Source organism: Symphodus melops (assembly GCF_947650265.1).
Source record: "Symphodus melops genome assembly, chromosome: 13".
Lineage (NCBI taxonomy): Eukaryota > Metazoa > Chordata > Actinopteri > Labriformes > Labridae > Symphodus > Symphodus melops.
In genome coordinates this window covers 25811570-25838018 of record NC_136703.1, presented here as the reverse complement: position 1 = coordinate 25838018, position 26449 = coordinate 25811570, and the positions used below count along the sequence as shown (strand labels likewise).

The following is a 26449-nucleotide window of genomic DNA, read 5'->3' as shown; positions in this document are numbered from 1 at the left end:
GCGCGTGCATGGCCGGCCAGGTGTTACGTGAAGAATCAGTTCTGTGATTTTACTCAGAGCGGATCATCTGTACCAGAGAACATCTCTGATCATCAGCTTGACACAGAGCGCCCTCTGTTGGTCGCAATCAGTAAACAAGACGTTCAGGTGTGACAGGTGCTTACCTACACACACACACACACACACACACACACTTTTGTCTCGACCCACCATTTGAGAACCATAGAAATAGAATATATACTTTTATGATATATTTAACTAATCAGAGCTCTTTGTTTGTAAACATGTTCATGTCTGCTTTAAAAAGTTTTGTTTGAATGGGTGTGTATGTGACTTCCTGTGCTGCTGCAGCCAGCCTCTAGTGGACACTCCAGGTACTGCAGCCAGCCTCTAGTGGACACTCCAGGTACTGCAGCCAGCCTCTAGTGGACACTCCAGGAACTGCAGGATTTTAAACTTCAGCATCGGCTTCATTAAATTATCTCATTGGTTATTTAATTGTTTTGAATTCATGATCTTTAATAATTATTAATATACATTTAGTTAATCTAATTGACCCAGAGACTCCACTGTTTTTCAAAATAAAAGCTTATTTGAAGAGCCGGTGAGAAAAAAAGTAAAACCATTTTATTTTGAGAAATATTTACATTTTTAAATTTCCAACAAGTCATCTTGGATTCTGATTGGCTGACAGTCTTTGACCAATCAGGAGCTAGTTTCGGTCTTGCTGCCAGCTGATTGGTCGCTGTCTGTTCTTGGGCGCTTGCTCTGAGGCAGTTCTGATTGGTCGGCGTCCCTGAATCCCTCTGAGGTGATTTGGTATTGGACGGCACAGTCCATGTGACCAGAAGATTTAAAGATGGCCGCCAACCGTCTTGTTCCTGCCCACTGAAAGAGGATCCTGATGTTGGGGCAGTGGCCCCAGCTCTCCCCGAGGGCGGGGACCAGCTGTGATTGGCTGCCTTGCAGGCGTGTGGTCATCTGATTGGTCAACACCACGGCCAAGTTGTGGCTGGTTGCCACGGCGATGAGATGCTGGGCGAGGCCGTTGAGAAGGCGCGTCCTCTGCGACAGCTCGCCGAAGTGCTGCCGGAAAGGAAACGCCACGCTGTCAATCACCAGGAGGCGGACTCTGGGGTGCTCAGCCAGGAAGTCAGGCAGCAACTGGAGCTCTGCCAGCAACTCCACGTAGTCATGGCAACGCACCTGTAAGACAGCCAATCAGAATCAGCTATTCTGTCATCAAATTATTTTTACCGATTTTTAATTTCTTCGATTACCAGAAAAATGTTGGACAGGATGTTTTCCACGCTGAAGGTTGTCATGGCAACTCGTTGTTCATCGTCTTCGACCAATAGGGAGCAGTGTTGGACGGCGGCGGCGGCGATGTCGACGACTCTCTGCAGCAGGAAGCTTCCCTCAGTGTCGATGAAAACCGCCTGACCTCCGACGCCCCCGAAACACGGCGGGATCTGAACGTCCACGGCCAGCTGCAGGCTGAGTGATGATGTCATCAAAAACTTTATTGGTACAGACGGCAGAATATTTCAAGCTCACAGCCTTGTGTTGTTTTGGTTACCATGGTTACAGAGGAGGTGTGTGCGCGTTCGTCTCACCACAGTTGGGTTTTTCCGGTTCCCGGTGCTCCACAGATTTCCGTGGTTTTCCCGACAGGAAGTCCTCCTCGGAGCGCGGCGTCGAGCTGCGAGGAGAAGGTGATGATGCTCCTCTGCTCGTCCTCGTCCTTCTGCAGAAGCTCCAGAGCGCTGAGAGAGGCTCCGCCTCCTCCATCTCTGCTCGCCGCCTGCAGCACCTCCAGCGCCTCCTGCTGGGACAAACACGCCTCTGCAACGCGCACACACAAACCAGAACACGAAGCGTTTCACCCATCAGAGAGGGAACCTGAAAACTCACCTGAGAAATCTTCTGATGTTTTCAGCACTTAGCTGAAAGGAGCAGTCTGTAACTCTGCCCCCTGGTGTTTAAAATGTGCACTGCAGTCGAACTTTAAAACATTGACGTCTCCTCCTACGATGTGAAAGTTAGAAGGAGGACATCCTGGCAGGATGCATCTCACAGATTGCTCCTTTAAAAACTTGTTTTGAGCATCATGTTCTTTAGTTACCTGAGCTCAGCTGCGTCGCTGTCACGTGCAGCAGGTCTGCGGTGAACTGGAAACCAGCACCGACCAGTTTGACCTTCACACTGGAGCTCAGAGGCAGACTGGACACGGGTCTCTGCATCTTCACTGCTTCTTGTTCACGTTAGCATCACTTCTGTCACTGCACACACTAGAACGAAACAAAATCTAGATCCGGTTTGACTTTTCAAAGTAAAATGTTCGTGGTCAAATCAAACACTTTTAAATACATTTACAGGTTCGACCGGTCGAGTCGAAGTAAAACACACAACTATAACTTACCTTTACACATATAGATCATCTCCTTCCGCCTATAATCACAACTTTTTCCTTTTAAAAACGTCTTATTTTGGAGGAGGAGCCAGATTATTAGCTATTGGCTGTTTGGCGTGACGCTTCCGTTTCGTCATCAAGGTGCGACAGAGTTATTGCACGTGAGCTGATCTGTAGGGAAGTTTGATAAAAAATAGATTTAAAATCAAACTACGCGGATTTACAAACCGCCGATAAAACCAACGAAGAAGAAGAAGAAGAAGGAGGAGGAGGAGGAGAAGAAGAAGAAGGAGGAGAAGAAGAAGGAGGAGAAGGAGGAGGAGAAGAAGAAGAAGAAGGAGGAGAAGAAGAAGGAGGAGAAGGAGGAGGAGAAGAAGAAGAAGAAGAAGAAGAAAGGTGAGCTTAAACGAACCGGCTCCGTTTGTTGTTTGTGTTTTTTATCTGATGATTTCTGTTTGGTCTGCAGATGATGAAGAGGAGAGAGGAAGAGGAGGGTGAGGAGGAGGCTACAGCTCAGAGAGAAGAGGAAGAGGAGGAGGAAGAGGGTGAGGAGGAGGAAGAAAGAGATGCTGCAGAGAGAGGAGGCGATGATGAAGAAGAAGATGATGAAGATGATGGTGATGAAGATGATGGTGATGAAGATGATGGTGATGAAGATGATGGTGGTGAAGATGATGGTGGTGATGTCGGGCAGAAGAAAAAGTCTAAGCCGAAAGGTTCTGGAGGAACTTCCTGTTCAGGCAGGAAGTCTGTTCCAGGTATTATCTACCTGGGCCACATTCCTCCCAGGCTCCGCCCCAAACACCTGAGGAACCTGCTGTCAGCGTACGGAGAGATCGGACGCATCTTCCTCCAGCCTGAAGGTATGTCTCCTCTGTCCCTCTCGTCTCCTCTGTCCCTCTCGTCTCCTCTGTCCCTCTCGTCTCCTCTGTCCTTGTTTTGACCCTTCGCCTTGTCGTCTCCTCTGTCCTTGTTTTGACCCTTCGCCCTCTCGTCTCCTCTGTCCTTGTTTTGACCCTTCGCCCTCTCGTCTCCTCTGTCCTTGTTTTGACCCTTCGCCTTGTCGTCTCCTCTGTCCTTGTTTTGACCCTTCGCCCTCTCGTCTCCTCTGTCCTTGTTTTGACCCTTCTCCCTCTTGTCTCCTCTGTCCTTGTTTTGACCCTTCGCCCTCTCGTCTCCTGTCCTTGTTTTGACCCTTCTCTCTCTTGTCTCCTCTGTCCTTGTTTTGACCCTTCGCCTTGTCGTCTCCTTTGTCCTTGTTTTTGACCCTTCGCCCTCTTGTCTCCTGTCCTTGTTTTGACCCTTCGCCCTCTCGTCTCCTCTGTCCTTGTTTTGACCCTTCGCCCTCTTGTCTCCTGTCCTTGTTTTGACCCTTCGCCCTCTCGTCTCCTCTGTCCTTGTTTTGACCCTTCGCCCTCTTGTCTCCTGTCCTTGTTTTGACCCTTCGCCCTCTCGTCTCCTCTGTCCTTGTTTTGACCCTTCGCCTTGTCGTCTCCTCTGTCCTTGTTTTGACCCTTCTCCCTCTCGTCTCCTCTGTCCTTGTTTTGACCCTTCTCCCTCTCGTCTCCTCTGTCCTTGTTTTGACCCTTCGCCCTCTTGTCTCCTCTGTCCTTGTTTTGACCCTTCGCCCTCTCGTCTCCTCTGTCCTTGTTTTGACCCTTCGCCCTCTCGTCTCCTCTGTCCTCAGATGGTCAGGTGAGGAAAAGAAAGAAGAAGTCGGGTTTGAGGAGGTGTGACTTCACTGAAGGGTGGGTGGAGTTCTCCGACAAACGAGTTGCCAAGAAAGTCGCGGCGTCTCTGCACAACACGCCGATGGGTACCCGGAAACGCCAACGCTTCTCCTCCGACCTGTGGTCCATCAAGGTGAGCCAGTGACATCACAGCCTGTGACATCACAGTAAAGCTTGTGCCCGCTCATTCTCTCACCTGTCCGCCTCTCTGCAGTACCTGCACAGGTTCCAGTGGACACACCTGAGCGAGCGTTTGGCGTACGAGCAGACAGTTTTGCAGCAGAGGCTGAGGACGGAGGTGTCTCAGGCGAAGCGGGAGACAAACTTCTACCTGAACAACGTGGAGCGGAGCGCTCACCTGGACAGCGTGAGGAGGAAGAGGCAGAGAGACGGACAACAGGTAAAGTGGTCTGGACCGACCTGCGACTCGCCGTGGAGTCACGGAGTCGTTCGCTGTCACACTTTGTGTTTGTCGTTGCCAGGTGGATGACAAGACGTGGGACTTCACGCAGCGTCAGACGGAGGACGAGATCCAGTCGAAGAAGAAGAAGAAGAACTCCGCCTCCCAGAAGCACCTGAACAAGGCCCGCCTCTTACAGCAGAAGAGCCAATCAAACGTCTCGCTGCTGGCCAAGATTTTCAACTCGAATAAATCCGAGTGAAGGCGGGACCTTATCGGCTTTTTTGGCGAGACAGAAAGCGGACTGTGACACGCCCACCTTCAGGAGAAGATGGAGCATTGAGGGAATGTTACCTGCTCAGGTGACAATCAGACTCACCTGAACAGGATCTGAATCTGTCATGTTGTACATAAAATTATTCCCTGTCCGTCTGACACGCCTGCGTCACCTGAACTCTGACTCCTCCTCCTGGTTCTGACACACCTGCGTTACCTGAACTCTGACTCCTCCTCCTGGTTCTGACACACCTTTTGATGAATAAAGAAACTGTTAAAAGTTATTTTGCACATTTTTGTGGCGCTCTCACATCACATGACGGATTGAGGCGTGTGAATGAACCAACAGGTGCTGCTGCTCATACAGGTGAGCTCCTCTTTGAATACAGGTGAGCAGCTTTAAATCTCACCTGATGACCTTCAAAATAAAATAAAAAATATGAATAAAGCATCAACTGGAACAGAAAACACGTCACACCTATTCTGGTCTGAGTTTCATTTTTTACATTAATTTGCACATTTTTTTTGTTTTTATTATTTTGATTGAAACTCGTGACGTCATACAGGTGAAGCAGTTTATTAATTACCTGTGCGAAGTGATCAACATTATGTCTTCTGGTTACCGTGCCGTGACGTCACTCCCGTGCTGTCGGTGAGGACACACCGGAGCAGCAACATGGCTGCAGATTACTGGGAGCCGCAGCGATCCGACACTCTCTAAAGCCTGAACCGAGCCAAGAACGAACCGGGCCGGACCGGGACAAATCACCCGGGTGAGTAAGAGGGACACCCCGCCGAGGCTCCTCCAGGTGTCCAGCGGGGGACACGGTTTTATTCCACCGTGAAGGAAGGAGCCGTTACACCGATAAACCCGCTCCGCCTCCGCTGCTATTTATAACACGCTGATGGCTTTAACTGCAGGAAATAGACGGGGCCCGTCCTTTACTCACTGATACACAAACCGTGTAAAGAATAAACGCAGAACATAGACGGCTCCACGGAGAAACGCAGAATATAGACGGTGCCGCAACGTAACGCAGATAATAGACGGGCCCCATAGACGAACGCAGAACATAGACGGACTCACTCTCTGGGGTCCGTCTATTACCTGGTTGCGCTGTAATTCAGGTAATAGCCTGTTAGCTGGCAGGTAGATGACCTGTCATCCAGGTGTTCACTGTCAGGAGGTCTTTATAGTGAAACATATTTGCATGGTGTTTAATTGGGATATTCTAGCCCTCATACCCTGTGTGTGTGTGTGTGTGTGTGTGTGTGTGTGTGTGTGTGTGTGTGTGTCCAGGTGTGGTCTCCAGGCTGGCTGCCCCGCCCCCTTCAGCATCCCGTCCCCCTCTGCCCCCCCGGGCCCCCCTCATGGAGAGGATGAGGAAGATCAAGCGTCAGCTGTCACTCACTCTGGGAAGAGGAGGGGCCGGGGGAGGGGACAGCATAATGGGTGACACAACCAACCAGGAAGTGACATCACACAGTGACTCAGGTAAAACACACACAACAGGTGACCTTTATCAAACAGTGCGATCGCCGTCACACTGTTACCTCGTTCCTCGAGGTGTTTCCTCAGGTTCAGCGTTAAACTGGGACCAGTTCTGGTTTTTAACTGGGACCAGTTCTGGTTTTTAACTGGGACCAGTTTCTGTGTTAAACACGGACCAGTTCTGGGATTAAAGCTGTTATGGTGCTAAACTGGTACCTGTTTTTGTGTTAAACTGGGACCAACTCTGTTGTTGAACTGGGTTCATTTTAAACGTTAAACTGGGACCAGTTCTGTTTTTTAACTGGGACCAGTTACTGTGTTAAACTGGGATTATCTCTGGTGTTAAACTGGGATTATCTCTGGTGTTAAACTGGGACCAGTTCCAGTAGGTTGTTTCTGAATCTACAGAAGGAATCATATTCAGCTCCCACCACCACTGACTCCCACTTCAGATTGGTTTAACTGGTTTAACTGGTTTAACTGGTTTAACTGAGTGGCCATTTGAACTTATTAGATTCATCGTTGTCAAAGTGTCGTTACAGTTTTATTCAGATTAAAGAAACATTAATGATCTCGTCTCTTTCTTCTTCCTGCTTCTCTTTTTCTTCTACTCAATCAACCAATCAACATCCTCACTCACACCTAAACCCCGCCCACTTCATCATCTCTCCTTTATGCCCCGCCCCCCATAACAACAGAGGTGTCGTCTCGTCGTGGTTCTTCTTCTTCTTCTTCTCTGAAGGTTCGAGGTTCTTCTTCATCGGTGACGTCTCTTCTTCAGTCGTACGGCCGCAAACCACGAAACCTCGGACGCAGCCTGAGCTCCTACCTGAACCACACGACCCGCCTAGGTAAGACTACCTGAACCACACGACCCGCCTAGGTAAGACTACCTGAACCACACGACCCGCCTAGGTAAGACTACCTGAACCACACGACCCGCCTAGGCAAGACTACCTGAACCACACGACCCGCCTAGGCAAGACTACCTGAACCACACGACCCGCCTAGGTAAGACTACCTGACCCACATGACCCGCCTAGGTAAGACTACCTGACCCACATGACCCGCCTAGGTAAGACTACCTGAACCACACGACCCGCCTAGGTAAGACTACCTGACCCACATGACCCGCCTAGGTAAGACTACCTGAACCACACGACCCGCCTAGGCAAGACTACCTGAACCACACGACCCGCCTAGGTAAGACTACCTGAACCACACGACCCGCCTAGGTAAGACTACCTGACCCACATGACCCGCCTAGGTAAGACTACCTGAACCACATGACCCGCCTAGGTAAGACTACCTGAACCACACGACCCGCCTAGGTAAGACTACCTGAACCACACGACCCGCCTAGGTAAGACTACCTGAACCACATGACCCGCCTAGGTAAGACTACCTGACCCACATGACCCGCCTAGGTAAGACTACCTGACCCACATGACCCGCCTAGGTAAGACTACTGTGACCCACATGACCCGTCTAGGTAAGACTACTGTGACCCACATGACCCGTCTAGGTAAGACTACTGTGACCCACATGACCCGTCTAGGTAAGACTACTGTGACCCACATGACCCGTCAAGGTAAGACTACTGTGACCCACATGACCCGTCTAGGTAAGACTACTGTGACCCACATGACCCGCCTAGGTAAGACTACTGTGACCCACATGACCCGCCTAGGTAAGACTACTGTGACCCACATGACCCGCCTAGGTAAGACTACCTGACCCACATGACCCGCCTAGGTAAGACTACTGTGACCCACATGACCCGTCTAGGTAAGACTACTGTGACCCACATGACCCGTCTAGGTAAGACTACTGTGACCCACATGACCCGTCTAGGTAAGACTACTGTGACCCACATGACCCGCCTAGGTAAGACTACTGTGACCCACATGACCCGGTATCTGTACAAACTGAACTTGCAGAATGAACTTAACTGAGGGGAAAAACACACAAAACATTTTTCTGTGTTGTGATGTTTGCTATGTTTTTTTTTTTCTGAAATGATTTATGACTGTGTGTGTGTGTGTGTGTGTGTGTGTGTGTGTGTGTGTGTGTACTGTCAGAGATCGTCCATGAGGATGTGAAGATGAGTTCTGACGGGGAAAGTGATCCTTCATCAGAGGAAGTTCAGAGTCCAGTTAGAGTCCGGATGAGGAACAAAAAAATCTCCTCTGAGGTTCACACTCTTAAACACCTGTCTGTCTCACCTGTCTGTCTGTCTGTCTCACCTGTCTGTCTGTCTGTCTGTCTCACCTGTCTGTCTGTCTGTCTCACCTGTCTGTCTGTCTCACCTGTCTGTCTGTCTCTACCTGTCTGTCTCACCTGTCTGTCTCACCTGTCTGTCTCTACCTGTCTGTCTCTACCTGTCTGTCTCTACCTGTCTGTCTCACCTGTCTGTCTGTCTCTACCTGTCTGTCTCACCTGTCTCTCTTTACCTGTCTGTCTCTCTTTACCTGTCTGTCTCTACCTGTCTGTCTCACCTGTCTGTCTGTCTCACCTGTCTGTCTCACCTGTCTGTCTGTCTCACCTGTCTGTCTCACCTGTCTGTCTGTCTCACCTGTCTGTCTCACCTGTCTGTCTGTCTCTACCTGTCTGTCTGTCTCACCTGTCTGTCTCACTTGTCTGTCTCACCTGTCTGTCTCTACCTGTCTGTCTCACCTGTCTGTCTCTGTCTCATTTTTTCAGGACATAAATAAACGTCTGTCGTTGCCGGCTGATATTCGCCTTCCTGACGGTTACCTGGAGAAGTTTAACGTGATTGGTCCTTCTCTGTTCGATCAGCCAATCAGCAGGCGGCTGCGCCGAGTGTCTCTGGTCTGTTTCTATTCACCAACATTCGTACGGCTCATGAAAAAAACAACAGTGTGATGTCACAGGAAAATGGCCGCCAGTTGAATGATTTTTACATATTCAGTGTTTTAGAACATTTCTGTGAATCCTTCCGTCTGTCTCGCTTTGCAGTCAGAGATTGGTTTTGGGAAACTGGAGACGTACATCAAACTGGACAAACTGGGAGAGGTGAGTCTCGCTCTCTCTCTCCCCCGTCTCTCTCTCCCCTGTCTCTCTCTCTCTCTCTTCCCCGTCTCTCTCTCTCTCTCTCTCTCTCTCTCTCCCCTGTCTCTCACCCATCTCTCACCCCTCTCTCTCTCTCTCTCTCTCTCTCCCCTGTCTCTCACCCATCTCTCACCCCTCTCTCTCTCTCTCTCCCCTGTCTCTCTCACCTCTCTCTCTCTCTCTCACCCGTCTCTCTCTCTCTCCCTCTCTCTCTCTCTCTCTCTCTCTCTCTCTCTCTCTCTCTCCCCTGTCTCTCTCACCTCTCTCTCTCTCTCTCACCCGTCTCTCTCTCTCTCTCACCCGTCTCCCTCTCTCTCTCTCTCTCTTTCTCACCCGTCTCTCACCCGTCTCCCTCTCTCTCTCTCTCGCTCTCTCTCTCCCCTGTCTCTCTCTCTCTCTCTCTCACCCGTCTCTCTCTCTCTCTCTCTCTCTCTCTCTCTCTCTCAGGGAACTTACGCCACGGTGTATAAAGGTCGAAGTAAACTAACGGAGAATCTCGTCGCTCTGAAAGAAATTCGACTAGAGCATGAAGAAGGAGCTCCGTGTACAGCGATCAGAGAAGGTCTGACAGCACATACACACAGCATCATTTCTGCACACTGTGTGTGTGTGTGTGTGTGTGTGTGTGTGTGTGTGTGTGTGTGTGTGTGTGTGTGTGTGTAAAGTTAACGTGTGTTTTCTCCCTCAGTGTCCCTGTTGAAGGATTTGAAACACGCCAACATCGTCACGCTTCATGACATCATCCACACGCAGAAATCCCTCACCCTGGTGTTTGAGTATCTGGTGAGACACACACACACACACACACACACACACACACACACACACACACCTTTGTTGGGCTGTATTGATGTTTTTTCTGTTTTCAGGACAAAGATCTGAAACAGTATCTGGACGACTGTGGAAACGTCATCAACGTTCACAACGTCAAAGTGAGAACACTTTTATTGGTTGACACTGTCTGTGGCTCGGTCACCATGGCAACCATAACTTCCTGATGCTTTTATTCATGAAGCCACGCCCCTTTCCCGTCTTTATTGACTTTGGGGGACTCGTCTCTCAGCTCTTTCTGTTCCAGTTGCTTCGCGGTTTGTCGTACTGTCACCGGAGGAAAGTTCTCCACAGAGACCTGAAACCCCAAAACCTGTTAATCAGCGAGCGAGGGGAGCTGAAACTGGCCGATTTTGGTGAGTCGACTTGATCGTGTTTAAAGATTTTAACTGAGAAGGAGGATCACCATCAGGTTTCACACAGCAGCCTGATCCTGTTTGTGTTTCCACAGACACCCGTGCCCTGTTTGGTAGGCGGCGTGTAAGCCGGATGACGATAGCCGAGTCAGCTGTGTAATAGCATCGCATGATAGCAGCTAACCGCTAACAGCTAACCGCTAACCGCTAACTAATAAATTCAACAAAGGAGAAAAACGCGACACAAACAAAACCAACGAAGAAGACATCCAGCAGTTCATCTCCTCTGTCACTGTCATGTGTTTTGTTTGCCGATGTCACACAGGAAGTGACGATTCTCTCGACCAATCAGCGGACTGCAGTGTTTAGCTCCGCCTTTTTGGGTCGGCTCGATATTCTTGGAACCCCGACGGAAAGGTCCCAAAAAGTGGGATGGTACGGATCGGTTATTTGGGAATATTTCCCGGGATTAGTCTATGGAAACGCCGCAAAATGCGTGCCGAACCGAGACAAACCGAGCCGGACCGCTCGGTGGAAACAGGGCTTTAGTCCAGAACAGAACTATACAGACCTCTTTAGCTGGTCTGGTTCATGGATGATGTCATTCAGGTGTTGCAGAGTCTGTGATGATGTCATTCAGGTGTTGCAGAGTCTGTGATGATGTCATTCAGGTGTTGCAGAGTCTGTGATGATGTCACTGAGGTGTTGCAGAGTCTGTGATGATGTCATTCAGGTGTTGCAGAGTCTGTGATGATGCCATTCAGGTGTTGCAGAGTCTGTGATGATGTCATTCAGGTGTTGCAGAGTCTGTGATGATGTCACTGAGGTGTTGCAGAGTCTGTGATGATGTCATTCAGGTGTTGCAGGGTCTGTGATGATGTCATTCAGGTGTTGCAGGGTCTGTGATGATGTCATTCAGGTGTTGCAGAGTCTGTGATGATGTCATTCAGGTGTTGCAGAGTCTGTGATGATGTCATCCAGGTGTTGCAGAGTCTGTGATGATGTCATTCAGGTGTTGCAGAGTCTGTGATGATGTCACTCAGGTGTTGCAGAGTCTGTGATGATGTCATTCAGGTGTTGCAGAGTCTGTGATGATGTCATTCAGGTGTTGCAGAGTCTGTGATGATGTCACTGAGGTGTGTTTGTGTGTTTCAGGTTTGGCTCGAGCGAAGTCGATCCCGACGAAGACGTACTCTAACGAGGTGGTGACGCTGTGGTACAGGCCGCCCGACATCCTGCTGGGCAGCACTGATTACTCCACCCACATCGACATGTGGTCAGTCCTGTTGGAGTCATCATCACACTGTAACTTTGACCTTTGACCTCCTGATAGACGTTGTCTCTCCCTCTCCGTCTGAAGGGGCGTCGGTTGTATCTTCTATGAGATGGCCACAGGTCGTCCTCTGTTTCCTGGTTCGACGGTGGAGGAGGAGCTTCACTTCATCTTCAAACTGCTCGGTGAGCCAATCAGCTTCTGGTATCCCGCCTGAACTCTGTGTGTGTTAAGAGTTTGTGTATTTCATGTGTTTTGTGTGTGTGTGTTGTGTTCAGGGACTCCCACAGAGCAGAGCTGGCCTGGGATCAGTTCAAACGGCGAGTTTGTGACGTACAACTACCCTCAGTACAGAGCGGAGCGACTGAGTACACACACTCCCAGGTACACAACTTTACTACACACAGCTGTCATGAACATGCACCTCACTTTGTTACACACAGGAAGTCAGCCGACTGACAAGCAAACTGTGTGTGTGTGTGTGTGTGTGTGTGTGTGTGTGTGTGTCTTCAGGCTCAGCAGTGAAGGTGTAGATCTGTTGTCAAAGTTCCTGCAGGTCAGTAAACGTCTCACTGAGTTCTTCTAATGGAAATAATCATATTGAAAAAAAGAAACCAGTAATATAACTGGTGACTGATGAAATCTGGACAGGAAGTGACATCATCATGTCTGTTTTTAACTTTAATCAAACTGCAGTTTGAAGGGAAGAAGAGGATCTCAGCGGACGGAGCCATGAGACATAGATACTTCAGTAACCTTGGAAACAGTGTGATCTCACTTCCTGACTGTAAGTTTGAATGTATGACCTTGTATGACCTTTGCCCCTGTTTGACGACATCACAAAAAGTCACTACTGAGGCTGTTCACGTTAACATCCAGATAACAGGCGGGTGTTAACACACGAGTCGTGAGGGCGTCAGAGACTCGTTTATCCACAATGGTTTATTGTTACCAGTGTCGCCCCCTGCTGGCTGAAAACGCTGATCCAGTCAGCGCTTTATTACTCATAGATCAGATCACAGACGTGTCAACACATTCTGTTTGTTTCAGCAACGTCCATCTTCAGTCTGCCGGAGATACGACTGGAAAAAGAGGCACTCAGGCCGACTGTCCCACCTGAGCCAGGTAACACACACACACACACACACACACACACACACACACACACACACACACACACACACACACACTGACCTAAACTGTTCTACTCAGTCGGCAGGTTTGTAATAAATTTCCTCCAAATAGAAAGTATAAAATGTTTTTATTTCTTCCAGCGAATAGTCCGGCCAGGAGGCGGAGTCTGCTCTTCTGACATCATCAACCAGGCGGGGTCGGACATGATTGATGGATAATAATAATAATAAGAAGAAGAATAGAGAATTTTTTTTGTCTCTCTTTTTTGGAGGAGAAACCGTCACTGAGGAACAGGAAGTGTGACAGACAGACGCAATAAAGACTTACCACTCGTCCAATCAGTAAACAGCATGTTGTTGCTAACGGCAACAGATCCACCACAGCACACGACCCCGATGAATGACCTTGTTTATTGCACACATGAGAGATGTGGGTGTGAAGTCTGTCTTCCTTTTTCACAGATTTTTAAAACTCTTTAATCAGGATGCCTGGAAAAAGTCCGGAATTCTTTGAAGCAGCCTCGTTGTCATGGAAACACCTGGATACAGTCACACCTGCAGGGTGCAGCGTGCTGATGGACCGACCAGCATGACATCAGTGATGACACCATAGAAATGGACCGTTGATGTCGCAGGCCGCGGGAGAGACAGGTGAAGGTTGTGACATCATCGATATGACAGGAAGTGAGTGATTTTTCAGAAGCAAATTCAAAGTGAAGGCGATGAAACGTCACATTTATAACCTCAGAGTTTTAGCGTGTTTTTAACGTGTTTTTAACGTGTTCAGAGCTGCTGCAGTTTAAACGTCAGTGTTAGTGTCATTATTAATCTGAAGAAGCCATTTTATTCTGAAAGAAACCTGCTGAACAAAACTCTTATTCTGAAAGAGTGCAACTGGTTTCTGCTGTACTGCATGTGTGTGTATGAGTGTGTGTGTGTATGAGTGTGTGTGTGTGTGTGTGTGTGTGTGTGTGTGTGTGTGTGTGTGTACACTCAGACTGTATGCTATAATACTGTTGATATATACTAATACTGTAAAGTGTTTAAAGGACTCAGTGGAAGAATTATTTAATTTGAAAAGTTCACAGATCGTTTCCTGTTATTTAGTTTAAAAAACCCACTTCCTGTTCAGCAGTCAAAACAAGCCCCCCCCACCAGTCAACTGTTAACCCATTGTAAGCTAACTGCTCGCCGCCGTTCAGAGCCCGAGGCTGTTTTGGAAACCGCCCTCTCATCGAGTAGTCCGCACTGATTTGGTCAAACTGCAGAAACAGATCCGCAGGACGCCAAAAGTTCCCCGGATGTCGTTCTGATTTGGAAAGAAGTTACAGTATAAAATAAAACAGTGATCAGGATTTCTCCTGGACGCCTCCCTTTGGAGGTTTGCTGGGCATGAGCTTTGTTCGGCAGAATGTCGTAGGCGGTTTCAAAAACAGCCCAGGTGTCTTTGAGAGGCCTGTAACGGGTGGAGGGCGTGGCCTGTAATATGTGGAGGGCGTGGCCTGTAGCCGGGGGAGGGTGTGGCCTGTAACGGGTGGAGGGCGTGGCCTGTAACGGGTGGAGGGTGTGGCCTGTAACGGGTGGAGGGTGTGGCCTGTAGCGGGTGGAGGGTGTGGCCTGTAATGTGTGGAGGGCGTGGCCTGTAGCGGGTGGAGGGTGTGGCCTGTAACCGGTGGAGGGTGTGGCATGTAATGTGTGGTAGGCATGGCCTGTAATATGTGGGGGCGTGCCCTGTAGCGGGTGGAGGGCGTGGCCTGTAACGGGTGGAGGGTGTGGCATGTTTGTGATTGGAGGTTGGAGATTTTTTTTTTTTTTTTTTTTTTTTTTCTCGACTTGTCATTTCAGACAAAAGTTCTGATCCACTTATTTTTTAGGAGTGTTTATATTTTTTTAAAACGCACCGATGTTGATGCAGATGTAAATGTTTATTTTGTAGCTGTGGAGATTTATTAGCAATAGAGAAATAACGATGACGGACTTTTAATGATTGATCGGTGTTTACTGTGTTTGAGTCGAGAGGAATCTGCTGTAAAAATCACATCACACGTACCTACGTGTTTGCATATGGGAGGTTACAAAGACGCACGTTCTTGATGTTTCATTATCAGACGATGAATGAAGGCGGAGCTCTTCAAGCGTGCAGTTCAACAAACCACCGGAGCATTTACAAAGTGCAAAATATGAGAAACCAGGTTTTTCTTTTAATCAGTTCTCAGAAATGTTTGTGGTTCATATTTTAATTTTTTTGTTGCTAAGCATGAACAGATTTAAATCAGAGAGAGGAGAGTTTCTGAAGGTTTAGTTTTACTCTGAATGAAGGAAGTGATGTAAGAGGGGGCGGAGTCAAAGAGAAACATAGTTTGTTTGCTCATATTTTATGATGATTGTTGAATGTATCTAAAAGCTGATGACATGTAAGTAGTTTACAGTGATATTTATTTTTACACGCACGTTTGGATCTGCTGTGTCGCTCTTCAGAAAACGGCATTTAGATCTCAAAGCAAACGTCGAATACTGCTCGTTCAAAGTGAGCCAGATCAAGCAGTAAACCTGGTTCAGGGTCGGGTTCAGATCTGATGGATGCAAACTAAACAAGAAACCATGCAAAACGCCTCACGAGCCAACGGTGACACCGGTGACTGTGCAGAGAAGCTTTAAGGGAAGAATGTTCGAAATCATAACTCCAGTGTGTCCTGTGTAAATGTGTGTGTGAGGGAGAAGCTGAAGTCCTGCTGGCTGTGTTGTTGTCAGAGCTGTGTTTACATGGACGGGACGGCCGGCTCCTCCCCTTGTGTATAAAAGCTGTTTGAGTCAAGAAGAAGAAGAACATACTCACTGATTATTTGATGAAGAGTTTTTACATCATTCTGTGTCGGTTTACATGAAGCTACCAGCTAGCTAAAGAGCGCTAACATTAGCATTAACACAACAACGCAGGACACAGGAGATTGAACCTCAAGGTCAGGATGATTTTTTCCGATTGCACTTTTCCACTCCTTTGTGTGAACACGAGTGGAGAGAGGTTGGAGGTGTGTTACTGAAGGAGAGCGAAGGCTTAAGTATGGAGGAGGCGTGGCCTAACAGCGGTTTGTTTTGGTTTTATGCTGGTGCTCAAGGGGGCGACATCCACTGGAATCAGAAAGTCGCACATTCTTCCAATAAAGAGATGCTAATAACGTGTCAGAGTGAGACGTCTGACTTTGTACGGCGTCACAAATCAAATGATGTTAATCAGCAATACTCTAATTAGAAGATGAGAGGCTGGCTTCAGATCATTCCAGAAAAAAACTTCAACAGCTGATTACTGACGATGATGCATTCAGGGTTAAATTATCGGACGTTACTGTTGAGATAAAAATCAAACTGTCAGCACTTCTAATCAGTGAGATGAATTATCAGTTTGTTTTCACTCCGAGGGAATAAACGTGGGAATAAAGCAGAAACAAATTCTTTTTGTTATCAAATGAAAAACTTTAGGAGCTGAAAGGGAAAGTTTTGTATTTGGAGCTGATCCAACCTGACGCTGTATTCTCTGCTTTTGTCGAAGAAATTAAAAAAAAAATAAAAAAACTGCTTTGTTTTGGTGAACACAATACCAAAGTTGTCTGTAACATACAGCACTGCATGATCAATCCTTCCAAATTACTCACTATGCCGTTTCTTCTTCCATCTGCCGTGAACGCACTGCGACTTATCTGCTCGTACAGATCTGCATACTTGAAATATCAGTCCAAGTATGAAAAATAAAGTATATCTAGTTAATGTGTACGATTATGTTTACAACATGTTTTCTGGATATATTTACAGCATATTAAAAAATAAAGTTCTTTATTTATTATCAGTGTTTGTTCTTCTTTCTTATTTCACTGATAACTTTCCCTCTGAGGGACACCGTCCTGCACCCCGTCAGTCCTGCAGAAGTCCCAGACTTGCTTGGGATGTGAATGAGGTTTCGCCCAGAGGGAGACCTCTGGTCTTAAGGAAATTTAGTGCATAATCCTGCAGTTCCTCGAATGTCCACTAGAGGCTGGCTGCAGAAGCACAGGAAGTCACATACACACCCATTCAAAAAAAAGCCTGTTTCTATTTCAGCCCTGCTCAGAACAGGCTGTTTCTGTGTCTGTAGCTTTAAATATGTAAATGAGCTGTGTCTGACCACGCCCCCTCTCTGGAAGGGCTCGGGTGTACACAGGTTTTCTCGCTCCATGTCCTATTGTTTATGGAGAGAGTGGAGTAGAGATTAGATTATAATATAGAGTGATATAACTATGCGTCATCAGCATAGCTGTGAAATGAGATGAACAGACCTGATGAGCATTTCAAAGAATGACGCACCAAGAATGGATCCTTGAGCAGAAATGTATAAACTTCCTGCAGCCCAAACTGGTGTTGAAGAACATTTTGAATTCACTGAGCAGGAAACCTGCAGGACAGATAAAGTGAAGAGAAGGAGTGTGTGTGCGTTGTGGTTAGAGGAAGGATGCTGTTACTTAAAGATACAAGTTATGAAGAAGAACCATTAAGGTCTCAAACCAAACATGAACTTCCATCAAACTTTCATGTGCGTGCTCTTGCTCTGTAAGTACTTTCATAGTTATTTTGTCTCTTTTTATTTGGTACAAATCTTTATTTTCGGCATTGATCAGTAGCATTAGTGTTTTTATTTTCAGAAGTGCTTAAAGATTACTATTACAGTTTTTTAAGTCTTGATCCATAGGTCGACTGAGTGTTGATTTTTTTGGGCCTTTTATTTAGAGACAGGATCGAGTCAGAAGTCAGGGAGAAAAGAGATAGGTAATGTATAATGAGCAACAAACCAGCCACAGGCATTTCTGTAGTAAAATGAAGCAACATACTGAATGTGCTGCCTGAGAGCCGAGCTGTCCTCAAGTAAGAATTTAACGTAAAGTCAATTTCACAACCATCTTTTGAAAGAATATTCTGGGACAGTTCCTTTTGTTTGCCATCTGTGAGGATGAAAAGAACCCAAGTTTGGTTTCATTCACTGTAAGTCCCCGTTTCCACGGAGACGCTGTGACAGTAAGACGAAACAGTGGAGCATGGGATCGGCCTTTCGTTCACACGGCGTCGGTGTTTCACGGGGGTGAAAACGCAAGCTTTTGAATTCGACCTCCAGAGTGGAGCAAAACGAATACGGGGGAGGGGGGGGGGCGTATCGCAGCCATGTGAACGAAACGGAGCGAACTCTCTGGCTGCGATGACGTCACCACACCTCCCCCCCATACATTTGGACATGCGCAGTAGTCGAGAAAAAAACATAAACAACAATGGCGGCGGATTCGCTTGTGCTATGTGCTTCAGCAGCTATTCGCGTTGTATAAACTGAACCTTGATATGATACATCGTGTGTGTCGCCGCCCAAAGAGCATCGAACACTTGCAGCACATTGTTCAACCTTTCGCAAGTGGTTATACTGGTGAGTGTCGAGCATATCGCGTTGTAAAGTTCCACTGCCCACTACTGGCCGGGCGTGAGAACTACATCGTTTTCACTCAGGCAAGACCTGCCGTGTAGACGGTCTGTACTTCGAATCCGGAGTGGAGTCCTTTCGATGCGTCTCCGTGTAAACGGGGCCTCAGAGTAGTTGGGACCTCCTCAAATTAAACCAAACTCAGGAACGATGTTAGCAGGAAACAAAGAACAAACTGCTGCCATCTGTTGTTTTCAGGTTCATTTACTGAGTGGACTCAAACAGCAGCCCGTCAGAGGTGTGCAAACAGTAGATCACTGCTTCCAGAAATAATGCGATTTGTTTGACCTAATGATTGCTCCTCGTGTTAACAGCTCTGCAGGATGGAAACACGTATCCCCCAGAAGATCAAAAGATTCCTATCTATTCATACACTGTAGGAGAAGAGGCGTCCATGTCTTGCCCCTATTCCTGGGCTTCCAGTGGAAAGTTCTTCTGTAAAAACGACTGTCAACCAGAAGACGTCCTCGTACAAACAACTGACGTCAGCGCCTGGAGAGGAAGATACAGCATTGAATGGGACGGCAGTGGAAGAACTTCATCAGCAAGTGTTGTGGTGAAAATCTCACAGCTGACCAAGTCTGACTCTGGACGGTACAAGTGTGTTGTGGGTGCATCTGTATCATCAGCTACATTTAATTATATGGATTTATTTGTTGTGGATGGTGAGTTTTGACTAAAAACCCTGAAGACGTTTCCTTTGTTGTTTAAAAAAAATCTCTCTCCGTTAACTGCTCATTGATCGTTTTCTTGTTCGATCACTTTGTGCACGACCACAACAATTTTATGGGTCACATGACCTCCTCCTCTTCTTCAGGTGAAATCAGTGTCCTCGCTCCTCTTCATCACGTGTGTGAAGTGTGTTGTTGTAAATCCACTCTGATCCTGTATTTGATCATGTCTATAAACCCCTCTATTTCAGCCCTGCTCAGAACAGGCTGTTTCTGTGTCTGTAGCTTTAAATATGTAAATGAGCTGTGTCTGACCACGCCCCCTCTCTGCTCAGAACAGGCTGTTTCTGTGTCTGTAGCTTTAAATATGTAAATGAGCTGCCTGACCACGCCCCCTCCATTCTACTCATGTTTCATTGTCAGGATGTTTTTGTTTTTTTTAATTGGCAGAAATAAGAAATTTTACATGACGAAAAATATCTATAAAATATTGAATACGGTTATTGTACTTGAACTTAAAGCCAGCCACAGCTCTTAGTTTGACTTGACGCTTGGTTAGATCTGAAATATGAAATAATGATTGTGATTTGCTGCAGGAAGTTCAGACACTGATGTTTTTGTGTTTTTCGCAGCCTTATTGAATGGAAGACAGAAAGAAGAGCCCCTGTATGCGAGACCTGGAGGAGATATCGTAGTCCAATGCTACCTTTACAGAAACACGTTTGTAAACCATGTGTTTCTTTGCACTCCTCAGAAGTGTAGGAACATCCCTGTTATAAACCCTGATTACACAGTGCATGTTGACAGGTATGACTTCAGATACATACCTATTTCGGGAGCAGCGCTTTTGTATGTGAGCATCTCACAGCTGGTCGAGTCTGACTCAGGACGGTACAGTTGTGGGTATGGAAAGGGACATTTTGAAGAGACGTTGGAGACCTTTGAGATCATTGTCCGAGACGGTGAGTTTCCCCCCTTTAAGTGTTTTTGAAGTATCTCACTGTGAACACTGACTTTCTTTACATCCTGCTACTTGAGATAATTGATATCAGGAAGCAGGTTGTAGTTTGCACCTGCATGCAGGTATTTGTTGATAGGCATTAGGTAAAGCCTCTCTCTATGTTTCATCTCCAACATTGATCCTAGTTTGAGCAGCTTTCTGCTGCTGGAGCTTATTAGAAACATGCAGAGGCTTTTTAGCTCGGGTACAATCACTTCTATCTGAAGCAGTTCCACTGCCCGCTTCCATCGCTGCAACACCTGTTCACCTGATAACTGCTCTCATATCTGGCAAACCCAGGGGCGTCCAAAACGGCCTTCAAAGCCCCGCCTACCTTCTCTGGTCCAATCAGATCCAGAGCATTCAGGAGCAGAATCTAAAGTTAGAAGGAGGACATACTGGCTGCTGCATTGTTGTCAGAGAAGCTTCAACACAGCAGGTTTCCTTCATGATCACACAGGAAGAGAGCAGCTCTCTGATTGGCTGTCTGATCAGAGAGGAAGAGAGCAGCTCTCTGATTGGTCCTTTAAAGACAAATTATCATGTCCCACCTCTTTTGCTTAATGCATCTGGACAAACCGTTTGTGTGCCTGCTGCCTTTTTTCATTCAGCATTTGATGGGTTGTTTTGTTTTTTTTAAAGATCCAACCACTTTGACACCAGACCTTCAATCCTCTACACCCGTCCCATCAGCCACCACACCAGCAAGAGAGGACAGTTCCAGCTCCGCACCTTTGGTCACGTTCCCTACTATCCCCCATCCGTCTTCAACCACTAAATCAGGTATGATGGTTGAAACTCCATCGCCAAAAACTGACCTTCATACAGATACACTCACACAATTAACTTACCAATTATCAGATACAACCTGGAGCCTGGTCCACTCAGTCTCCGTGCTGAGAGGCATCGAATCTCTCCTGATGAACTCTGTTATTCCCGGAGTCATTTCTCCATGCCGTTTTAATAACGTTCATGTGGCGCTATGCTAACAACCATGTAGGTCAGTGCTGGGCTTATATGACACGCCGCCTGTCTGCATTTAGCCATGCTACTAAACAACAGGTGTTTGTGAGGTAGCAAGTCAGGTGTCTTCTTGAAAAAATAAGAATTGTAGCTCCGCACGGCGGACGTACTGCTCCTCTTTTACACAATAGCACCAGGCTCTGATTAAACCTGAGACCGTTGTTCAACAGGTCCGAGGTTGAAGAGCATCATTTCTATTTTTCGTTATGAGGGGACTTCTCATTCTCGCTTGCTCGCATCCTTTGCGGTTAGAAAGTCTTGTTTTATCATATCCGCGATATTATTGCAATTCTCGTTAATAGTTCAGTCTTTCAAGATTCAGAGCCGCAACAAAACATGTTTATTAAGATAAAAATATCTGACTGCTGTTGGAACAAAGGAGCTTGACTGAAGGGCCAGGTGGGAGATTATCAGTCGGGTTTAGGGGCACAGGTACCTTTATGTTTATTTTAAATATTAACTCTGCATGTGGAGTCATCAACTGTCTAAGAAGCAGCCTTTGTCTCCTCCGTCACGTCACACAGATGGGCTGCTGTATGTGGTTGTAATCCTCGTCGTCCTTGTCCTCGCCTTGGGGCTGGCGCTGACCGTGGTCTGTATTACCAGGACCACCAGACGTGACGGTGAGGCAACAGAGAGAACGAACTACAGCAAAAAAAACTCAAATGTCTCATTTTCACCCAAAGAAACTGCGAGCAAGAAACTAGTTTAACTTACGTTACTCGGAAAGGCCAAAGAATCTCAATGACTGAATGAAAAGAAAAAGACGTTTCTGTTTCACAGGTTCGACCAGCGGTGGGGACAGGGACGGCATGAACATGGAGGTGACGTCCTTTAACTCTTTGCTTGCTGTCACTGCTGCACGTTGAAGGTGAAGTTCTGCAGCAGAGTTCACTCATCGTGCACAAACCTGTGTGTGTGTTTCAGATTCCACACTTCGGGAACAATCCTCCAGTCTCTTCATCTGTGGAATCCATCTACGAAAGCCTCAATCCGGCTACCAGCGACCAGGACCAAACCTACTCTACACTCAAACACACACCTCGACACACATGAGGCTGTTCAGATTCACACCGAGGAGCCAAGTGGTCCAATGCTCCCCACCTCTGTATCTCACATTTCCCCCCAAACAATGGACTGCAGAGCGGCCCTCACACGAAGGAGGCCTTTACTCTAAATTTTCACAAGGATTTCAAAAATGAAATCTGACCTATCGGTGGCTTAGTTTTTGCACTGGTTGTAATTGCACATGATAATGAGCGTTAACGGTGAACTGCAGCTTAAAAACCAAAACAAAGGGAGATCATTTGTTTTCATCTTTTGTGTTCATGCGTCTTTTGTCTCCTTTTTCTTTCTTGCACTCAAAACATATTCAATGTTTTTTGTTTTTTTTTGATTTTCTGCCTTTTTGAAAAACATTTCACAATAACACAGTGTCATGAAAACTGCCCCACAATGCACTGCAGCTGTCCAATCATGAAGCTTGCCAGCCAGTAAACTTGCAAGTCCTGTGCTGAAATACATGTTGCTAAGTAATATTAAAATGACTACGTTGCTGTTTGCATATTGTTGTTAAATGAAATGACTGATATAAAACGTGTGTTCACGTCATCAACACGCTGTGGGTGCTGCTTAAGGGCACAACGTGAGCGATAGTGGACCACATGTTTCTCTGCAGCTTGATCTTCCTGATTGATCAGATAAACGGAGGGGGCAGACGTACAGCTTCCTGTTTGAAAAGAATGAAGCGTTCGCTCTCCTGCAGTTTAACGAACCGTCTCCATCAACATGCACCCTGTTCTGTTCTTCTGCTTCGTATCAGGTGAGGACTGAAAATCTGTGTGTGTGTTTCTGTGATGCTTTCTGTTCACGATGAACAGTTTCTAAATGTGTTGTGACATGGCCACTACTGTGAGGGAGGTCCCTGTGTGTGTGTGTGTGTGTGTGTGATCTCCCTGCCTGGGTGCCTGGAGTGAGGACCTAATTAGCTAGGGATACACAGGTGTGTGAAGGGGGCGGAGCAGAGGTGAACAAAGGGAGAGGGGGATTTGGTTTGGTTTGGTGAGGAGTGAGCAGAGGGACGGTGTGGCTGAGGAGAGATGGTTTTTACTGGATGAAGATGAGGGAATAAGTGTTTTTGGAAGTGGCGGTGTTTCCTCCTGAACAGGGTTTTTTGTGTTGGAGTTGGGAGGACCGGACGTCGCAAAAAGAGACCTGATTCACCCTGGACTATCTCAAAAAAGGAAGTAGGCCGCCAGACCGGTGAGTGCCAAACGAATGGCCCTTTTTTTTGTGGAGTATATTTTTTTCCCCTTCCGGATCCCTTTCATTTTTTCCCTTGACTGTTAAAGGCGGACATTGTTGTTTTTCTGTGGCAACGACATTTGGTTTGTTTTTAGTTAAAAAAGAAGTAAAGTCTGTATTTAATTTCCTTGTCAAGTTTGTCTTGACGCCATTTTGACAAACTTTTTGGTTTTATAAAGATAAATTACGGAAACTTTGCAATAAGCCAATGTTTGTTTGCAGGGTAGACGGTGTGCAGGACTTTACCTTTAAGCACCTGTCTGTCCTATGAAATGGATGTGCAAATGTTAATTTATAATACATTTGGTGCAAATAATAAATATCTTTTCAACAGCGATGTGTGGAGGAGACTCGGGACTGGTTCGTGCTAAAGTCAACACTTATAAAGGAGCTGAAGGAGACACTCGTTGGGTTTCATTCACCTTCTCATCGTCTGGAAACTGGAAGTTCTTCTGTAAAAATGAGTGTGGAGCAAAAGAAGATGTTCTAGTTAAAACAGACGGCATTAAAGCTCAGAGTGGCAGGCACACTGTTCGTTACAAAAACAAATCTCCTGGACGAGGATTAGTGACTGTGACCGTCACCAACCTGACCAAGTCTGACGCCGGACGCTACAGGTACGGAGTCGGGGGGACTTCTGGTCCAACTGAATACCGAGACTTCAACTTCAGAGTTTTAGATGGTAACGATTTACTAAAAGACATGATGATTATCCTGATATCAATGTATTGAATACACCATCAATCTATTTATGACGGGATGTCTCACTGAAGTAGAGCCCGACCGAATAATTGGCAGGTCGACAATGTCAACAAACATGAACATAAAAGAAGATTATCTGTATCGTCTAATTTGACCTCAGATAGGCACCAACTTTACAGATTTATTCACCAGTCAAAAAGAATTTCATTTGTATTACACTGGCAATTCTTTCACCAGCAGAGGGCGCCATATGGATGACAACAAACATCTCCAGAGTGTCGAGGGATGATGCACTTTACAGTAGAGTGATCATCTTGTCCCCATTAAGTATCTTTTTTTATAAGGTTGAAAACTACATTAAAGGGATGAAATGCTAAAATGCTAATGCTGAAGCTAGAGAGACATTTGATTGTGTGCTTTGTGTTGTAGATGCATAGAATAAATCTTTAAAGTCGGTACATATCTGGGGTAAAACTTGAGGATACAGATAGTATTCTTCTCCCTTGTTCATGTTGGTCGACATTAACCAACAGAGCCTGTTAAAAAAAGTTGCACAAAAAAACAACAGGATTGGTATTTGAGTGTGGCTGCATACACATGGCATGTTGAGTGTCATATGTGATCTGTCATGACACTCTGTTGATAATTTGGTGTCTGAAGTTTGTATTTCAAAAGTGAACAAGAAACTGACTTTTAAACATCTTACCCATCAGCCCCTGTACCAACAACAACTCTGAGACCAACCTCCAAGATGGCCGCCCAGCCTCCAGGTACAGATCTTATTCTGCAACTGAAGGACGACTTTAAGGTCTTTAGGTCGCAAACTCAACACAAAATGATCCTTGTTTGTGTGCCTGTCTTATTTTTTTTCACAAAAAATGTGCACACAAACTGTAGAGCTGTAACATATGGTTGACGCATACTTCACAAAAAACTCCAGCCGAAGGTTCTTCACTTTAATTCTTTACTGAAAGCATTCTTGTTTTTTTTAAATACAAACCCAAAGTTACTAAATAAAATAAAACAAAATGTAAAGCACGGTCAAAGACCAGTGTGCTACCATGATGCTACAGATTCCAATGAAACACATAAACAGAGACAGGCAGCGTGCTCCGAGCAGCAACCAATCAGCAGCGAGAGTGAAACAAGCATGCTGCACAGGCAGGAACAACAAACATCAAAGCACACGGAAGATTCCGTACGAAAAGCCTGCTCTAACAATCCTTTAATTTCACATTGACATCACTGCTCGTCTCTCACTCTCATTGGTTCTTTCTCCAGATTACTTTCTTCCTCTGGTTGTGTGTGCGAGCCTGGCTTTAGTGCAGATTATTGGTTTCCTGCTCTTTCTCTGCGTGTGGAAGATCAGGAGGAACTCTGGTTTGAGCACCAGAGGACATGAAGAAGGTGGTGTACCCATGGAGGTAAATGTCTTTGATTCGTTCTGTGTTTTTGTAGGTTTCAATGATTTCTGTATGGTGACTTTATGCAACATTTTACTACAGGCTTGAGATGAGCTGATAAAATAGAGGAAGACTTACAGACACGGCAGAATCGAGTGAAGATTTTACGATAACGCTGTCAAAGCCGGATGTAGAAATGTGAGGGAGGTAGAAAAGTAACACAACCACCATGAGACAGCACAGAGTCGCCTTTTTAAACATCTAATTGTGTTGCTTTTGTTGTGGAATTTTTCTATTACCAAAGAGTGAGAATAAAGAGTGAGAAGAACTATTCAGTAAAGAACCCCAAGATCGATCTGGTCTCAATAAATATTTATTCAAAGGCAGAATTAAAAAGACCCCTCTCTCCCACGGTGAGGAGAGAAAGAGGCCCCGAGAAAAAGTAAACATGAAGCCACTGCCTCATCACGCCACATAGAGCACTCCCCCATCACGCCACATAGAGCCACTGCCCCATCACGCCACATAGAGACACTCCCCCATCACGCCACATACAGCACTCCCCCATCACGCCACATAGAGCACTGCCCCATCACGCCACATAGAGCACTGCCCCATCACGCTACATAGAGCCACTCCCCCATCACGCCACATAGAGCTACTGCCCCATCACGCCACATAGAGCCACTCCCCCATCACGCCACATAGAGCCACTCCCCCATCACGCCACATAGTCACTGCCCCATCACGCCACATAGAGCCACTGCCCCATCATGCCACATACAGCACTCCCCCATCACGCCACATAGTCACTGCCCCATCACGCCACATAGAGCCACTGCCCCATCACGCCACATAGACGCACCCCCATCACGCCAC

At 46.6% G+C, this 26449-nt stretch overlaps 4 protein-coding genes across 7 annotated transcripts; 3 read left to right on the top strand and 1 right to left on the bottom strand.

Annotated features, from left to right (window-relative positions):
* Window positions 1-605: 605 nt before the first annotated feature.
* On the bottom strand, window positions 606-2511 carry rad51c (RAD51 paralog C). Of its 2 annotated transcripts, XM_079358648.1 has the most exons (5): window positions 2423-2511; window positions 2126-2291; window positions 1617-1845; window positions 1281-1497; window positions 606-1206 (listed from the first exon to the last, which is right to left on the bottom strand). In XM_079358648.1, exons 2-5 carry the CDS (start codon window positions 2241-2243, stop codon window positions 706-708), a joined length of 1065 nt encoding a protein of 354 aa, XP_079214774.1. In that variant the 5' UTR covers window positions 2244-2291; window positions 2423-2511; the 3' UTR covers window positions 606-705. The 2 variants fall into 2 exon arrangements, with proteins under 2 accessions (XP_079214774.1, XP_079214773.1); XM_079358647.1 differs by lacking the exon at window positions 2423-2511 and having other exon boundaries at window positions 2126-2334.
* A 284-nt stretch (window positions 2512-2795) lies between these two features.
* Window positions 2796-5062, top strand: abt1 (activator of basal transcription 1). The gene is made up of 4 exons (XM_079358649.1): window positions 2796-3276; window positions 4101-4276; window positions 4358-4543; window positions 4626-5062. The coding sequence occupies exons 1-4, from the start codon at window positions 2880-2882 to the stop codon at window positions 4803-4805; spliced, it is 939 nt and encodes a 312-aa protein (XP_079214775.1). The 5' UTR covers window positions 2796-2879; the 3' UTR covers window positions 4806-5062.
* A 178-nt stretch (window positions 5063-5240) lies between these two features.
* cdk16 (cyclin dependent kinase 16) lies at window positions 5241-16812 on the top strand. Of its 3 annotated transcripts, XR_013780345.1 has the most exons (18): window positions 5241-5592; window positions 6120-6314; window positions 7010-7162; window positions 8393-8505; window positions 9015-9143; window positions 9291-9347; window positions 9831-9945; window positions 10072-10166; window positions 10253-10315; window positions 10447-10570; window positions 11726-11846; window positions 11931-12028; window positions 12122-12227; window positions 12357-12399; window positions 12540-12630; window positions 12894-12968; window positions 13118-14632; window positions 14679-16812. XR_013780345.1 is itself a non-coding variant. In XM_079358642.1 (17 exons), the coding sequence occupies exons 2-17, from the start codon at window positions 6191-6193 to the stop codon at window positions 13153-13155; spliced, it is 1545 nt and encodes a 514-aa protein (XP_079214768.1). In that variant the 5' UTR covers window positions 5241-5592; window positions 6120-6190; the 3' UTR covers window positions 13156-16812. The 3 variants fall into 3 exon arrangements, 2 of the variants coding, with proteins under 2 accessions (XP_079214768.1, XP_079214769.1); XM_079358642.1 differs by having other exon boundaries at window positions 13118-16812; XM_079358643.1 differs by lacking the exons at window positions 5241-5592; window positions 6120-6314; window positions 7010-7162 and adding an exon at window positions 7633-7674 and having other exon boundaries at window positions 13118-16812.
* A 1744-nt stretch (window positions 16813-18556) lies between these two features.
* On the top strand, window positions 18557-22999 carry LOC306834625 (polymeric immunoglobulin receptor-like). Its single transcript, XM_079360668.1, has 6 exons — window positions 18557-19132; window positions 19771-20100; window positions 20781-20921; window positions 21686-21784; window positions 21945-21985; window positions 22089-22999. Exons 1-6 carry the CDS (start codon window positions 18862-18864, stop codon window positions 22215-22217), a joined length of 1011 nt encoding a protein of 336 aa, XP_079216794.1. The 5' UTR covers window positions 18557-18861; the 3' UTR covers window positions 22218-22999.
* The last annotated feature ends 3450 nt before the right edge of the window (window positions 23000-26449 follow it).

What these genes read in the sequence shown, in the direction of transcription:
- rad51c (XM_079358648.1), bottom strand. Translation starts at nt 2,243, where the DNA reads ATGCAGAGACCCGTGTCCAGTCTGCCTCTGAGCTCCAGTGTGAAGGTC. An exon ending in ACCGGAAAAACCCAACTGTG is followed by an intron (nt 1,498 to 1,616) that starts GTGAGACGAACG and finishes ATCATCACTCAG; the next exon opens with CCTGCAGCTGGCCGTGGACG. An exon ending in TCCTGTCCAACATTTTTCTG is followed by an intron (nt 1,207 to 1,280) that starts GTAATCGAAGAA and finishes GCTGTCTTACAG; the next exon opens with GTGCGTTGCCATGACTACGT.
- abt1 (XM_079358649.1), top strand. Translation starts at nt 2,880, where the DNA reads ATGATGAAGAGGAGAGAGGAAGAGGAGGGTGAGGAGGAGGCTACAGCT. An exon ending in CATCTTCCTCCAGCCTGAAG is followed by an intron (nt 3,277 to 4,100) that starts GTATGTCTCCTC and finishes CTCTGTCCTCAG; the next exon opens with ATGGTCAGGTGAGGAAAAGA. An exon ending in CCGACCTGTGGTCCATCAAG is followed by an intron (nt 4,277 to 4,357) that starts GTGAGCCAGTGA and finishes GCCTCTCTGCAG; the next exon opens with TACCTGCACAGGTTCCAGTG.
- cdk16 (XM_079358642.1), top strand. Translation starts at nt 6,191, where the DNA reads ATGGAGAGGATGAGGAAGATCAAGCGTCAGCTGTCACTCACTCTGGGA. An exon ending in GCTGAAACTGGCCGATTTTG is followed by an intron (nt 10,571 to 11,725) that starts GTGAGTCGACTT and finishes TGTGTGTTTCAG; the next exon opens with GTTTGGCTCGAGCGAAGTCG. An exon ending in TGTGATCTCACTTCCTGACT is followed by an intron (nt 12,631 to 12,893) that starts GTAAGTTTGAAT and finishes TGTTTGTTTCAG; the next exon opens with CAACGTCCATCTTCAGTCTG.
- LOC306834625 (XM_079360668.1), top strand. Translation starts at nt 18,862, where the DNA reads ATGTCTTGCCCCTATTCCTGGGCTTCCAGTGGAAAGTTCTTCTGTAAA. An exon ending in GTCTTCAACCACTAAATCAG is followed by an intron (nt 20,922 to 21,685) that starts GTATGATGGTTG and finishes CACGTCACACAG; the next exon opens with ATGGGCTGCTGTATGTGGTT. An exon ending in CAGGACCACCAGACGTGACG is followed by an intron (nt 21,785 to 21,944) that starts GTGAGGCAACAG and finishes TCTGTTTCACAG; the next exon opens with GTTCGACCAGCGGTGGGGAC.